At 42.1% G+C, this 16,959-nt stretch overlaps 1 protein-coding gene across 1 annotated transcript; it reads left to right on the top strand.

Moving 5' to 3' along the window:
* The first annotated feature begins 1,432 nt into the window (after nt 1-1,432).
* On the top strand, nt 1,433-14,969 carry pard6b (par-6 partitioning defective 6 homolog beta (C. elegans)). The gene is made up of 3 exons (XM_030768708.1): nt 1,433-1,721; nt 3,732-3,954; nt 14,082-14,969. Exons 1-3 carry the CDS (start codon nt 1,659-1,661, stop codon nt 14,963-14,965), a joined length of 1,170 nt encoding a protein of 389 aa, XP_030624568.1. The 5' UTR covers nt 1,433-1,658; the 3' UTR covers nt 14,966-14,969.
* The last annotated feature ends 1,990 nt before the right edge of the window (nt 14,970-16,959 follow it).

Below are 16,959 nucleotides of genomic sequence, written 5' to 3'. Positions count from 1 at the left end.
ACTTCCGCCACAAATACATAAAAGTTATTTTATTACAGATGGTAGCTTTCAGTACGGCATATCGCAGTCACTGAGTCAATTCTAAGAGTTACTCGTCATTTAACAAATAGCTTGCTTTATATCAAGTAACCGGTCGTTAGCTTGGGTATACTTAAGCTTGCACCCAAACTCCGGAGCCAACTGGACGCTAACCAGACACACTTTAGTGGCAGCGTGAATCACAGCTGATTCGTAATAATTCAGGCTTATTTCACAGAGCGAATGTACACACGTGTTCAATCACTTACCTGTTTCTACAGTGTTATTCGAATTCTCTGCCCTTCGATAGCCCTGTATTGGCCAATACATTTTACCATATATAGCATTTTATCTCCCTCTAGTGGACCGGAGTGTTGCAGGCGGTTCGACTGAGTGTAGGCTTGTACAACCTAGTAACTAAAATAAAACAAAGGATTATCGCCATATAAGTTATTTCAGAAGGTGAGCGTCAAGATAATAATAATAGTAATGATCGATTCTTCCTGGATAACAGTGTAGTTGAAGTATTGTTAATTTGGTTGCATCGTTGAAATTTGAGCTCCTTGGTGAGGTGTAGTTTAAAGTGCCACAGGATGTCTCCCTTTAACAAAGTTATTGGAGTCAAAGATGCAGCGTAACTTTGAACGTAAAACTGCTTTTTTCAGCTAAGTAAACCATTCATAAGGAGAAGAAATAAGAGTGTAGAAGCGCAATCACGTTTGAATGACAAGCCTTTGACAAGAACACTGTCCTCTTGCTCACCTTTTTTGTTTTACGTGTTAAATCGCACGCAATAAACGTGCGAGAAACCTCGGTTTCAAAGATCTATCCAATCTTAAGCAATATGTTATAGTATGATAGATTCGTAAGGCATTCTTTGCTAGCTCCTTGCCTTGGGCACTGTGATTCTTTATGTGGGAAAAAGAGTAGAAGGCTGAAGTTGATAAATACAACCCCTTTTGCGAGCAGTTGACTGAATCCATAATAACTATTGTGAACTGCACATGAGACATACACTTTGTACAGTTCACGATGCCATTCGGCTTTTTGTGTTGTTACACATTCGACTGAATCAGCAAGACCTCCATGAAACCATCCGTTCCGTTGAACTCCTTGACTTCATTTGTCCTAGCCTTTCATATGTGATGTTAAGTTGCTCGACAAAAGCAACGTTATGTGCAGGGTCTGCTCGCTTGCTTTCTCTCTCTCTCTCTCTCTCACACACGTACACAATGCACTCACATACGAACAACTGTTACTGTTATCGATTAGAACCGTGAGTCTCGAAACTAGCTTTTACATCGAGCGGGGGCGCGCTTGATGGGAGCGAGGCCGTGGCCGAAAGCCGTTTCCTGGGTGCGTACCGCGTCATAGGCAGTACTGTACTATGTGGCAAAGTGTGCGCACGAGAGGCTGGGCTGGGATAGAGTTTTATAGCAGATTCCGTTGACAGGCGGCGTCGTTTTGTTATTCGAAGAGCGAGAGAGCAACGGAGACGAAGGCAGAAGTGTTCAGAAGATACACACACTCACCTGGAGCAGAGTCTACAGAGGCTGTTTAGGATATTGAGTGTTTGAAGCGGATGAGGGCAGCCCCCAGTAGGGCAAGTGTGTGCTGTGGCGGGGTTCAGTTAGCGAAAGATGAACAAAAACCACAGAGTGCCGAGCAACCGAACTCTGAGCGCCGTGGAGGTGAAGAGCAAGGTGTGTGGCTAATTAGTTGAATTTACTGCTGACAACTGCAAATGACGTCTATGTCTATGCATCTCTCGTAAACTAAAATAAGATAACAACGTAATTTATGTGCAGTACGTTTTGGTCCCTTTAATTTCCTGAAGTGCCTTTGCTGTTTGGCATTTTACTCTGCCGTATTCGCTAGCCAGAGAGCTTCATTAGCTAGCTGAAGAACAAGTGTCAAAACGGAGTTGTGGAGGGACAGAATTATTCAGTGCTTTCGCTGTTTCTACGTGTTTGTCATAGGCTCACGTTAAATAGGCATCCTAGTAACAACAAACATTTCGTGAACTTTGTGAACTTCAGCTGTAGAAATAACCATGTGAAACGTGAAATTCGACAACTGAATCTAGACGAGCAATGTACTAACTGAAGTCACAATCAGTTTATCTTTCCTCTTGAGCGATGCGGTAATACCATGTGAAAAAGGCACCTTTCCCCCATTTAATACAGTTAATCAATTATGTTATTTAAGACATATTTAATTATTGTTCATTTAAATGAGCTAAGTTATAGACCAATAAGTTTGTGTTTTCTAACATACGTCATATAAGTTATTTCAGTGCAAAAGAAAAATCATCAGACTAGGATCAAGTTAAATAGTTTCTCGAAGTTGACATTAGTTAATATTATAAGAGGAGAAATGAATATAGTTGGTAGTAGTAGCAAAATGTAACATCTGTTAGTCTTCTTTCTGGGGCCTCTTGAAGTAATCATGGTATAAGATGGCAGTTTGGGTAACGCTGATTAACTGTTCCGTAGTCGGAAGTACTGTACAGAATGTTGGCCTGATTACTGCGGTACTAGAATGTCAGTTCACCTGTCGTTTGCCTGTCGCGTACAGGTGTCACAACCATAGGTGATTTGGAGTGTCTCCCTATCGAGTGTATTCAATCTACTGTGTGTTATTCTAAGACACTTGGCCACATTTACGCATCGTTGGATAACAATCATAGGCTTTTTATGCTTCCCGTGTCGTTATTTTTAAACTAATTGTTGTCAGTCGTCAATCGCAAATTAGTCGAAGTCTCTAAGTGTAGAGAGGAGAACAGAGGCCATACAGTACGATATTTAGTGCTGATCAATCATGAATTACCTTAAAATGACTCATCTTGCGCCTTAAAATAGCTCAGTTAAATTTAGCTCCTCCCTGATAAGAAGTCTAGCACATTGGTAATGTAGCTTTCCTGTTTAATAGAAAATATGAGTCACATTTGGCTACAGGACATTAGTAAAAATTACTGTGAAATCTAAGGACTGTGATGACATTTTTAATCAGACCTTTTAGTTGTTCAAATTGTGTTGAGTTAACAGGGGCATTTAGTTACATGACACAGGCCTAGTGGTGCCCCATGTGTTACAGTGCAACTTTTCTTGAATTTTCTCCACCATCATTGCCTTATTGATATGTCAATAAGGGTTTGTTTTCACATCACCTGTCCAGGCCCATTCAGTGTCTAACTCCAGCCTGACTGTCTCTCGTCACTGTGGTGTCGTCCTTCAATATGACGTAACCAAACTCAAATACAACTACAGCAGTAGCCGTATATGTTTTAACACACCCACCTACCTTGATTAATCTGACATAGCCCATATCCCTGACTGGACACTCATTAGATTAACCAAAAGACACCCGCTTGACTCATTTATTTGAGACAGGATGTTTGGTACTGTTTGGTACTGTTCAGTGGACTAATTGTCCTTATACTATACGTATGCTTTGTCTGTGAATCATAGTAAAACATTCTCACAATTAGGACTGTTCACTTAGATGTTTGAGGTCAGTGATTAAGTATTTGCCATGATTGTGTGACATGAGGCTGTGATTTAGAGGGTGAGTTTGAAGGTTGCTCAGGATGTTATAATTAAAAAGGCTGCCACATGGAGTTTTGTTGTAATGTTCTTCTGTGTCTGTCTTTGTATTTCGTCTTCTGCATGTCTGTTGATGCCACTTTTCTCCTTGTTTCCATGGGTGGACAGTTTGGAGCAGAGTTCAGAAGGTTCTCTCTGGACCGGTCTAAACCAGGCCGTTTTGATGAATTCTATGGACTACTGCAGCACGTACACCGTATCCCAAATGTTGACCTATTGGTGGGTTATGCCGATGTCCACGGTGATCTGTTGCCAATCAACAACGATGACAACTACCACAAGGCCATCTCCACTGCAACACCCTTGCTCCGCCTCTTTTTGCAAAGAAAAGGTAAGGGCTGCAGCCCTGTGAGCAGGTCAAAGGATGTTCTAACTCTGTGCACATGGAGAGCCTTTGCTAAGTTTGTACCTTTGGTAAAAATTGTTTCAATGACACTCAGCTGAGGACAATGATGGGGATCTTCTGATGAGTGTGTAGTGTAGTTGATAAGTTCAGAGATGACACGATGCTCTACACTCCAATGCTCTACACTCCAAAGTTATCCTCTCACTCAGTCAAGGTGTTAAACTCACACACACACATACGCATACACACAGTTCCTCCATCACATTTGAAGTCAATCATCCAGTTTTCCCAGTTTACATTTTGCTTAGTGTCAGCAAGCAGTATGACTCTTCACTACTGATTTCCCTCCACCCATCTGTGACCATCACTGGGCGAGGAGAGGCGAGGGATTCAGGCCAACTCACCCCTCCAGTGAACATAAACCAGTAGTGCTCCTCTGGGCACCTGGCCACAGTCAACAAGACTGGCACAGTTCGGATTGGAACTGTGAATCCCAGATACAGGATGTACCTCTGCACTGATAGACACCACATTAATTGGATACACCAATGGGGAACCTACCAAGTGATATTTTGAAAAATTAATGTCATTCAACAGCACGCAGGTCTGTTGTTGATGACTTTGCCTGTTATCAGCTAGCTGTCAGACCAGCCTTTAAAGAAAACACAGAGATGGATACATTTTGGAGTTTTTTGTTCCAGTGTTGGTGTTATCACACTGTGGCGAATGTGAAACTGGCGGTTAGTGTAGTGCGCAGTCTATAGACTGTTCTGCTTACGGTGGCAGAAATGATTGATTCTTGTTTCTGATTTTTAATGAGGTGCTCCCCAGTACCATTTCTTGGTATGTCCACAGTACAGTGACCAGGTAAACATGATGTTGTTTGTTTATTATGAATCACTTGGTAATTTGTTCATACTTGTTCATACTGTTGTGGGTGAGACTTGTGTCTGTGTAATTTAGCGCTCTGGTATTTTAAGGTTACTTTTGGTGTGTTGTGTTGTACCTTTGAGTTACTGGTGAGGTCTGCATGTTTGTCTCTTACCCTGTGTGTGTGTGTTTTTGAGCTCCGATGAGTAGCTATAGTGGGGAGGCGACCCAGTCTAAGCTGTCTCTCTGTGCCATATGACCTATAGATGCTAAGCCACTTTGTCAAAAGGGGATTAGAGGGGTCACTGAGTAGCACTGTGTGGGACCGTATTTCATTTACACGCTTGACGCTAACGTCCTGCTGTGTTCTGTTACTGTGGTAGTGACACACACACATGCACACACTCTTATGTAGAGAAGTCCACCTAACACATTCTTTTTAAGAGCCGTTTGAAACTCTTAAGTGTGTGTGTGTTTATGTCTGTATGTCTGTCTATCTGTCTGTGTGAGTTGGAAAAGGAAAAATAGAAAGAGCAAGGGATCACGTGTTGTTTATCTCCCCTTGGCAGTGTGGCACAAGTCTGGACAGGACCAGAGTGTGGGCAGCTGAGCCTCTCTCACCTCCACAAATGGGGCCCACTCAGATCTAGGGTTTCTCAGTGCCAAAACACTCTTAATGTCATGTTTTCTTGTTGTATTCACTTAGTAAGTTCCTGCCTCAGAAGTTTGTTTTTACATTTCCTTATTGTCCATATTGTGCAGTCTTTGGGGTTTGGGGACAGCTAAACATGTGAGAACTCATCACGTCTGAGAATTTTGGTGTTTTTGCCTTATTTATCCACTCACACTTGTAAAACCTGTCACTCTTACCATTTTCTTTCCCTTGTTCTTCCTTTTTCATGGCATTTCTCTTTTTCTGTTGGTACCCTTTTTCTCGTCCTTGCCTTTTCCTCTCCTTCTCTTTCTCTCTCTCTCTCTCTCTCTCTCTCTCTCTCTCACCCACTCTCTCTCTGGATATGGTTCAGTAGGTGACAGCTCTATTAGCTGTAATCCTGTGGCATTATGACGCCAAGCTGTTTATCTCTGTCTTTGCCACTGTTAAACTATCATTCTCCACTTCTTGCTATCTTTCTGTACCTTTTACATTCTGTCTAGTCCATTTTTCAACATTTCTTCATCCTCTTTTTTTATCTTGCCCATCTTCTACTTTATTTACTCTCTGGCCTTCGCTCAACCTTGTTTATTTTTAAAATATCTGACATTTTTGAAATAATTGAAAAGTTTGCGATATATTCTGCACCCTGAAAAGCAACAAAATGTCAGTTTTTGGGATTGAGAGGTAATCTGATCTCATAATGTTGAATTCGTAATGCTTCCTCTGAAATATGACATCCTTCATGTGTAACCACTCACTCCTCCAAAGTTGGTTTCTTTTATTTCAGTTATGTAATGACAATGCTGAAAATTATTTCAGCTTATGTGCCTCTTTTTCAAATCAGTTAGCACATATTCTCTCCCTGATGTCTGTAGGAATTTGTAAAAGATTTAGTTTAGATTTTATATATTTTTCTTGTCAGTTCATGAGATGTAACTGCCTGGTGTTTGTGGTGTTTGTGCCTGAGGGCTCTGTGTGGCCATATTGTGTGAGTGTTCCTTGGTATTATTCATTAGGAGCCATTTTGCATGCTTAAGTGCACTGAGTAGTTGTCTGTTTACTGAATGTGTTTATGCTGATGTGTTGCAGTATCTTAATGATGTGCCTCTTTCTGGGTATGCTGAGCTTCGGCCATGCGTTTATACACACACACACACACACACACACTCATACACATTCTCTTCCACACAATGCCTAAAAGACTACAATGCCAACAACCCCCCGTTTGTTTACATGTTGCCAGGGCAACTGTGAAGAGGCCCAAGCTTGATGTGATTAATGACTTGGGATTCTTTAAGGGTAATGGAATTATTAAAGCATGCAGAGTGAATACCTCCCATATAAACACAGTCACGTTCCACCACACTGTCACAGAGTACACTCACACATCAGCCCTTGTTTGCATAAGGTGTATTAATTGGTACATGTCTGGGTATGTGTGTGTTTTTGTCAGTGTGTGGATCTTTTTGCATCTTGTGTATTTTTCAATAAATGCATCCTGTTCCTTGGTCTGTCCAATAGAAGTGAACCATACTGTTCTAGCCCTCTGATGTAAGTCTCTGGTAATGTTTCTTCTAAACAATCATTTGTCTGTTTTGCTTCATCCCAGTATACACATCACTCCCTCTATCATTAACTACTCTCTGAGCTATTCCTCCTCCACTCATCCCTACATCACTCGCTCTTCTTCTCTAGTTCTGCTGAGCTTTGTGAAATCCTGAGTCTCTGTGCTGACTCAAGTCAGTTTCCTAGGCATACATGATTGCTATGCCTCAGCCATTCCTCCTGTAACATCCATTAATCTTTTGCTGTTTGTCGGTTCAGAACATATAAACTAGATATTCACGCTAATTTAAGATCTTTGTTTTCTTGCCTGTAGTATAATGAAGTTGAGACGATCAGTATTTTTGGTCAGGAGTAATCCGTCAATGATTCTGGAATGTTCCTCTCTGTATGACATATTGGGCTTGTCATCTTGTCATTCTGGCTATGCTGCTCCTGGTAAACGCAAATTAAACAGTCCAGGAATCTCCATCTCACTCTCATCTGACTGGCTTGGGTGTGGCTCCAGGGCAGGAGAAATGCATAGGAATCCCGATACTTCTGTAACAGTCAAATAAAGTCTTCCTCTTACTCACTCACACTCCCTGTTGCTCTCACTGTCCTGTAAGCGGGAATTTGTTTACTTTTCCACACCTCACAATGACAAGCAGATTTAGGAATGGGTGGATTTGTTTTGTGAAACACATGACGTCAAAGATGACACTGGTTTCGGTTTGTGGTGGAATGGCACTGAGCTTCATTCTGTATAGTGAAAGTGAGTGAGTTAATTGACAGTACCTTAACAAACAGTATCAGGCTTTGATGTGGGTAAGTATGCATCACTTTATGACAATGTTATGCTGTCATGTCCTAATGACCAGGCTGACACAGGGGCCAGGGGAGAGCTTTTTTCCATTGCAATTATGAATAATGAAAAAAAAAAACCCCAAACAAACAAACAAAAAAAAACCTAGTAGGAGGGAAACAAAGAGCAAAGTAAAGAGTGAAGTTGAAAAAGGTGGGAGGAGGAGAGAAGCAACATCGGACCTCTGGATGGGGGAGGGGATGGAAGAGAAGAGGAATAAAGATTGAGGAGGGGACCCTGTGTGGAATGTGGCCAAGCTCTGATCACCTCCAATGGATAGATTAGACAGGACAGCAGGCCAGACGGGAGAGCAAAGAATGGACTGGTCGCTTGAAGTACAGAAATACTCTGAGAAAGGCAGGGAAGGGGATGAGAGGAAGAAAAACACGCGGCAGGCGTCATGTAGAGGAGGTGAAATTAGTGGGAAAACACCGGGTGGCCTAGTGTGTTTGGCTAATGGGGGTCAAAGGCTTAACACATGTCTCGTTTGGAAAGAAAAAGGTTTGTTTTAGGCAGACAGTATGATCACAGAGCCATTGTGCCTTATTGTCATGTTGAACTATCATACTGTAACCATTAACAACATGTCATTGAGAGTGAGATTTATGATATTTTTTTTTTAACATACCTTAAGAGATTTTATAGCATCAAATATTTCAATGTTAATGTGTTTATGATGGCTTATCTCAGTCAGTGGTCTCTGAGAATACAGTGCCTAATTCAGCATGGACAGAATGTTTTATGATATGGCTATATGGATTCCATGGGCTTCGTATCCTCTGAGTCATGCAAACGCAGGTACACTTTTTTTGTGATCCTTGACCGTAAATATGTCTTTGCAGAAACTGAGACAGAAGCGCGGAGAGGAAGACATGTTGTCAGTCAGTCATCACCAGGAAAGTCTTTGCTGAGGCGGCTGACTGACAGGGTTAGTCAGTTAGGGCTCAGTCAGGGGAGTGCTCAGGCCTGCTCTTCCTCTTCTTCACACCCCCAGTCTACCTTCCTGTCATGACCATCACTTTTCAGCTTGGATGTTGCAGGCCAAAGCCAGGGACCCACAGACACGGGCTTAGCCCAGCTGCAGCAGTGTTTATTGGGCAGTGGAAAAGAACAGAGCAGCCAGAGCTCTCCTTTAAGTGAGGGACACAGAGACTATATGACAGTGAGAAAAGCAAAGCAAAGCAAAATGAGCACAGTGAGCAAGAGCAGAACTTGTGAATGCAGCAGATGCGACGGGTGACAGAAGGCGGAAATTTTTCTCGTTCCCACACTCACACTCTCATACATACTCAGATCCAAGGATGTAATAGTTCACACCAAAAATAAAAGTTGCCGCTGCCACTTTTTGTTTAATGTCTATCATGAGTTATTTATTTGGATTACTTGTGTACTGCTTATGATGCCGAAGAGAAACTGAACTCTCTTTTTGAGTGAGTAAGTAGTCATCAGCCTTGACAAATGAGACTTGGGTATCTTTGGCTTTACTGTCAAAGGCCTTGCTGATGGTGGAGTGTATTGAGGCCGTGATGGTACTACCTATTTGTTTTATGTAAGAACATACAGTTTGCTCTCAATGCCAGTAAAGGAGAATGTCATAGACTCCAATTATTTTGAAGGTATAAATATGAATCAAAGGTTTTTAAACTTGAATTAAAAAAATAAATGTCTGTCATCATTACTGTATTGCGGCAGGAAATTCTTAAATTTAGAAGACCATTCACATGTCCCAGCTTCTTAGGTTTTTCCCCTCTTCTTTGGTCCTGGAATCACAGACATGCTGTACTTAAATATACCTCCCTCCATCTCCTGCCTCTCTGCCTGTCTTTTATCATAATCTTTGGCTTGCATCCCTCTTTCTTTTCGAGCTCTGCTTATCTTAACAGTTCTGTTTCTTGTTTCTTTGCGCGTTACCTTCCATTGCCATCTCTCTCTCTCCCTCTCTCTCTCTTTCTCTCTCTCTCTCTCTCTCTCTCTCTGCTATCGGTGGAAGGCTCACTTTATCTTAGCTGTGCCACCGAGGTATGTGCATGCTGAGCCCAGAATAGCAACACCTCAGGAATTTTCCCTATTGAAAGGTTTTTTCACCCCCTTACCCCCTCTCTCCATCCCTTAATAAGCACTCATTACACCCTCCCTCTTCTCAATCCATGCCTCACCCCCCCACCCTCCCTTTTTTTATCGCTTCGTAACTGGAACACAGTGGCACACAAACCATGTGGGAGATATCCAGGCTAACGTTAAAGAGGCAGAGCCTTTTCCAGACACTCCGTCATCGCACATGCTGCTGTCATGCTGTATGTGGTGCTACTCTATTCACTCATGGAAAACACTGTACAGCTGTTCACAGAGCACAATGCTGAAAAAAAGTAAGCAGAGCTGTAAACAGAGCTTTTTACAAACTGTCTCCACTCTAATAAAAATCTAGCAGAGCTTTCTCAATCATTGGAAGCTCATAGATAAATAAAGCCCAGGAGAAAGATAGACGCACTTTACAATGTTTGTGTGTGATTTGTGCCAGAACTGCTGAAAATGGTCCTACTGGGCATCCTCCAGCAAATCAGTGCTGTTACGCTAGAATAGTATAGTCCACAAATATAGGTTCATATTTGATAGCACTTAGAACCATAACTGCAGCATAGCTATATGTATTGCAAGAAGTAAGACATTCTGAAGAACAGACATCATCATGGCTGTCATACACAGCTTCAGAGCTGTTGAATATTGCATGAAATAACTCTGTCACTTTCTTGTGCAGAGAGCTCCATGTGCAGTCAACATTAAATAAAACTCTTGTCATGGCAAGTGCAAGCCACCAGACATGCCAACTCAACAGTGTGCATCTGTAACATATAAGGGGATGATAGATCAGAGGGACAAATGAAATTGTGAGGTGACGTGTTTTACTCAACTTTTTACTCCAGCTCTTTTTGTGACTACCTGTCACTATGGTTCCATCTGTACCAACATTATATGATTTTTAGTCAGATCAAAGGCTCTAAAAGAGCACAGTTAAATAAAGCAGTCAGGTATAGAACTATGGATGGATGAATGACTTGACTGTGTAACACGATGACTGTCACCTGAAGTGAACCTTCCCTCAAAACAGACTAGGGTCTGTCCTAATTACAGAGACTACTTCCTGGGCTCTTGTGGCAGGAAGTCAAATGCTTCCTCCTCTGCAGTCAGTGATCCCAACCTTGTTTACTAGTCACTCTCCTGTTCCTGATGCCATGGTAACCTGTCTTTATGATCTCTGAAGCATGGCCTTTTTAAGTGAAAGATGCATGTAAATAAGTGAAGGAATGAACATTTATAGTTAGAAATACAACTTATATGACCCAGTCTGCATTTCTTGTTTCTGTATTTGTTAGCCTTTACAAACATCTGAACAGCATGTTTTGTGTATGGCAGAAAGAACATATTTGTATTTTACATACCATTTTTATATCTCTGAATGGAAGTGATTAATCAAATTGCATTTGCTTGCTGACTGTATGGCATATGTATCAGTGCTTAACCTTCAGACTTCCATAACTTTAATTGAAATTGAATGTGTATAGGCCCACTTCCTCTGTGTTTCATTCCTGTTGCAGGGTGAACAGTTTCTGCCCTTTAACATCAGAGGTTAGAGATCCTCTTAGAGAAAGACAGAGAATCACTGTCATTGCCTCCCATAGTCCCCAATATAGAGTATCGATTGCTTTCGTTTGTCTGCCTGTATTGACCACTGAAAATGAATGTATGATGGGTGTTTAACAGAGATCTTCAAATGACCATGAGACTCTGTGTGTGTGTGTGTGTGTGTGTGTGTGTGTGCACGCGCACATCCAATTGTACTTAATTAAAGGCAAGCCCCTTTGGACCATGACTGTAATCAGATATTATGAGTGCTCTGGTTCCTGTGAGGAAGATGTCAAGTTTCACACAGAGGAACTCTGTGTGTGTATTCACATAAATTTGCATCCTTTGTGCATTCAGTCAGTTCCTGTACTATTACTATACTACACAATTATTACTGCAGAATATCTAAAGTATAAAATATCTTTATGTATTTGAAGGTGATGGTGCACTGGATCGTCTATGCTTTTCCTTGCAGTCTCTCTCTCTCTCTCTCTCTCTCTCTCTATCTGTCTCTGTGTTTGTGAAAGAATGGTCAGTCTGAGCTGGCATTGTGTGAGTGGCCCTCAGGGACTTCCCATTCTACCCTTCACCGTTAACTATGACCCCTTTGTTGGGCTCCATGCTTTAATATGGATAAGCGGGGGAGAGGTGGAGGAGGAGGAGAAAGGGAGATTGAGTAAGACAGGGGAGAAAAAAGAAATGATAGAAGAGATGAAAAGAGATTCACTGATATGCTTGAGTGCTCTAGTCAAGCCAGCCTATTAGGCTTGTGTGATCATGCATGCAAGTTCTGTCCAGCTCCAGAGACACTGTCATACCTGCCTGTTACAATATGACCTGTTCCTAGAGAGATGAACACACACAGTTACCTCACAACACATGCCTTCAAGTGATGAGTGTGAAAGGATTGTGTCATGTTTTTGGATGTTTCTTAATATAAATGGTATGTATTCAGGTTAGAACATAGCACAGGGACGATCCAGGCTGTTTTTTTTTTTTTTTCATGTGGTGAGAATGGAAAAACAGGCTATTTCACTCTAAGAACAATCAATCCTTTGTGTATATGAGACTGTGTGTGACTGTTTGGGCAATATTTGGCCTACACTAGCAAAATAATCACACTACAAGGAAAAAAAACTGCCAGCTTGTTTAACCATTAGCATTAGTAATAATGCCATTTGTTTTATTACAGATATTTTAGTTACAGCCGCAAAACCCAGTCTTTGGCTGTTAAGTAACTACATTTGTTTAATTTTTGAGACTGTGGGATTGTAGTCAGGTCATCATGTTCTTCACCTGTGTTTATCTTTTAGCTTTAGGTCATATTTAAGCTCAAGCTATTCATTACCTAGAGCATGGGTTCCCAACCAGTGGAGATACTGGAGGGGATTTGTGAGATTGCGATGAAGACGTCAGTGTCAAATTAAATTCATTTGAAATCTGAAGGGGGTACTTGAGGAAAATAATTTGGGCTGACGGAGTACAGCTGAAAAAAAGACTGGAAACTCCCCTGACTTGGACGATTTGGATTTTAATAAGTGAAAAGCGAGCATACAGGAGCTTTAAGCATTGACACTGTTTTGAGAGCAGGAGAGATGTAATTGTGTTGGGGCAAGGGGAGACACACAGGTAGTAGAGGGAAAAGGTATGGGGTTTTTTTTTTGTGAGCCCATGCTTCTGTGTCGAAACTGTAAATGTTCCGGGCAGTACAGGTATTTTAGAGAGTCTGCTGCATTCCTCTCCCAAAGGTCAAAGGTTAGAGCGCAGTAAAAATACTTTCTCACAGAACTTTCAGTGTTTTATGTGTTAATCATTAGTATGCTTAGGTTAAATATTGTACTTCACTGAACCAGAAGGATTCAGCATTGGGGAAGTGCTATATTGTCTACCAGTCTCACTCTTCTCTATTTCTCATCTCTCTCTCTCTCTCTCTCTCTCTCTCTCTCTGTCTCAGTACCCAGCTCCAGCTGTTTTTTTTTCTCTTGCTCTCTGACTTCGTCTTGCTCCCACACATGCTCTCATTCTCACACACTCACTCTCTCCACTTCTCTTTTTACCTCTCATTTTCTCCCTCCCTCCCTTCTGCCCCACAGGCCTTTGATCCAGAGTGTAATTTCCTCTTAGGTGAAAGTCCAGGCAGTATAGCCCCATGAGTAAGCCTCTAAAGAATTCACAAATAGAGAATGAGAGAAAAACAATGGGGTAGGGAGATTGAAAAAGTCCACACCCGGGTTTACAGTAGATTACACTTAAGATCAGAAATGGAAAGAGGAGGGAACCTAATGAGGCGGGCACACACTGTTAGCCTCAGGAATCCCTATAGTGTTACCCTTAGAGCAGAACAGTGGGAGGAATGCAAACAGTGAATAATTGGAACTCTTTGTACTGAAAACCGGACATTGCTGAGTAATATTTAAATCATTCTTATTCTTCAAAGTAAGCTTGCAGTATCATGCTCTGTACTTTTATTTTAAAATAAAAGAGATGTTGTTGACGGTTGCTTTCTTTTCTCCCTTTCTCCATTTCTCATTCTTTACTTTCCTCTCTCTCTCTCAACAGAAGAGGCAGACAACTCTGCATTCGGCACAGACTCTTTGACCCGTAAGAAGTCACCGGCGGCTCTGGCTGCAGTTCTACTTCGTCCCGACGCCAACAGGAAGAAGCCACCAGTCATCATCAGCCTGCCCCGGGACTTCCGGCCCGTGTCCTCCATCATCGACGTGGACATCTTGCCGGAGACACATCGCCGTGTTCGCCTCTACAAGCACGGCCAAGAGAAACCTCTGGGCTTCTATATACGAGACGGCTCCAGCGTACGCGTTACACCCCAGGGCCTGGAGAAAGTCCCTGGCATATTCATCTCCCGCATGGTACCTGGTGGTCTGGCTGAGAGCACTGGTTTGTTGGCTGTTAATGATGAAGTACTGGAGGTCAACGGCATCGAGGTGGCCGGGAAATCCCTGGATCAGGTGACGGACATGATGATCGCCAACAGCCATAACCTGATCATAACTGTGAAACCAGCAAACCAGCGCAACAATGTGGTGCGGAACGCCAACAGCGGAGGCGGGGCCACATCCGGGAGTTCCGGACGGTCTTCTGACAGCGGCACTAGTTTCTATGGTTACTCGGCACCAGGGGCCATGGCGATGACCCCATCACATATCATTCAGAATTTCCGGCCTGAGGAGGTGGAAAGCGAGGATGATGAAGAGGACCTGGTTATAGAGGCTGGAGGAGAGGCCAAACTCATTCCAAAGGCACCGGCAGGAGCAACAGCCAGCACTAGCATGCCAGCTCTGCCCAGGTACGAGCCACACCTTAACCTCCGGACATCCAACGGTGCCATGGCAACCAGCACCAGCGTGGGGTCCTTAAGTGCTCCTGACAGGGGACAGGAGAGGCAGAACCTGGAGGAGGACGGAACTGTCATCACACTGTAGAGAAAGAGAAAGAGTCGGAGCACACACTCCCACTGAAAAAATTCACATTCAGACAGGCATTCATACTGATATTGACTGATATTGATAACATAGACAAAACAGTTTTGTAAGAAAACAGCACACAGAGGCCATAACTCTTCAACCCACCAAGCCCCACTGCAACATACCCCCCCGGTTGTGTGCCATAGGACTGACAATGCTGGTATCTGTTCTCTCTGACCGGTTGAAAGTCTATCCACACATATGGAATCCTGGGACGAGATGAAATTCAGACTGATACCAAACCCCATAGCACTTGTCTGCGAAGCAGGTCAAGTTCCTGTGTTCTTCCACCGGAGGGCAGCATTAAAAACGGCTCTCTGTCCGCACTTTGGATTCAATGATGAATGATAGAATAACTGAATGGGTACAAATAAATGCACATATCTGCAGGAGTCTCCACTGCCTGTCAGCTGACAGAGGAAAATGGATCTCCTGAGCACAATGATGACAATCTGTTGTCACTATGACAACCACTCCCTTGGAGTCATGTGACTTTGACCTTGTTTGAGCCACAAACATGGTGACTTCAAATATTCCTCATTACCATTGTAAGCAACAGTGAGCAGGGTCTGCAGTCATACTGTGTAACTGGGGAAGAGAAACATGTGGTTGGAATACAAACATTAGATTTTAATTAGAGTCCAGTACAGGAAGCAACTAAAAATGTATTTTTCTTCCATTTTCAATTCAAAACATTTGATTTTTTTTTTTAAGTGAATAATTTTAGATTAACCCAGAGGTCTTATTAAATTGACCAAAACACTCAAGATAAGCAACTGAGAACCCCGTGTCTTTGTAAAGTCAGACATATTTTGTAACACATTAGCCAACAATCCAAAACATGAATCCTAGTTCTGCATTTTTTTTCTATCCTTTTTTTTTTTTTTTTTTGCATTTTATGTTCATTTATGACAAGGGCTATATACCTGCTTTCTGCTGTAATTGTAATTATGTTGAATGTGATTTTATTTTTTTTTTATTGACTTTATTATGTCCACCACCCTTCCTCCACATCATTCACATCACCTGTCCCCTTTTTCTGTTTAATAACTGTGGTCACCATGTCTAACAGTAGACTTGGAAGTGGAAAGAAAGCTTCAGGCATGAAGTTGCCCATAGTATATTACACTTTGTCGACATTCTCCTTGACACTACATTACTTAGTCTTCACTTAAAGAGCAATATTATAGTCCCTGAATAAATATGCCCCACTAAGACACAAAACATATAATTCTTAACCACTGCACTGTGGGCATCATGAACTGTGAATGAACGTCCACGTAAAGTGACCAAGGTTGAAACCACTGAATAGAAGCAATGCAACTTCTTCCGTAATCATGAATATTTCATAGATATGGTTGTGATATGTTTTTTGAGGTGAGGCAAGGTGACTGTAAGAGAGAGTGTGACCCAGACGCAGTTGCATAACTAAGGAGCTGATGAAGCACAGGACGGAGAGAGGCATGACCTCTGGATTCAAAGAGGTACTTAAGGTGGTCACATTTTATCTAGTAAAGATATGGTTTGCAAATGGACCTGCTCCAAACCTTGGTCTCAAACTGTTTAGTTCACCCTTGTATCACAGATGACGTGTATGCTCGGTAGTTCGGGACACACATGTTTTTTTTGCGATGATGTGCTTAAGATTCGCTCTCTTCAGCCTTTAATGAAGACAGAGCCCTGCTACCTCTTCATGACAAAAGGTTATGGAATTCAAAATTGGCATGCCTTGTCTCTCATCATGTTTGTCTGTGGTAAGGAAGTATTCATACACAATATGCAAAAAGAAACTAAGCTAGACCTGATGGCTTCCCTCCCCATAAATGCCCTCTGCATGCATTCCAATTCATTTATTTCAAGACGTATTCTTTTTATGGTCTGACGTGCAATATTGTAACAAGATAAGAGTCATCAGCTACCCTTGTTTTATAACTTTCGGTTGTTGTCACGTT

Source organism: Chanos chanos, chromosome 3 (assembly GCF_902362185.1).
Source record: "Chanos chanos chromosome 3, fChaCha1.1, whole genome shotgun sequence".
Lineage (NCBI taxonomy): Eukaryota > Metazoa > Chordata > Actinopteri > Gonorynchiformes > Chanidae > Chanos > Chanos chanos.
This window is presented reverse-complemented; position numbering and strand designations above follow the sequence as displayed.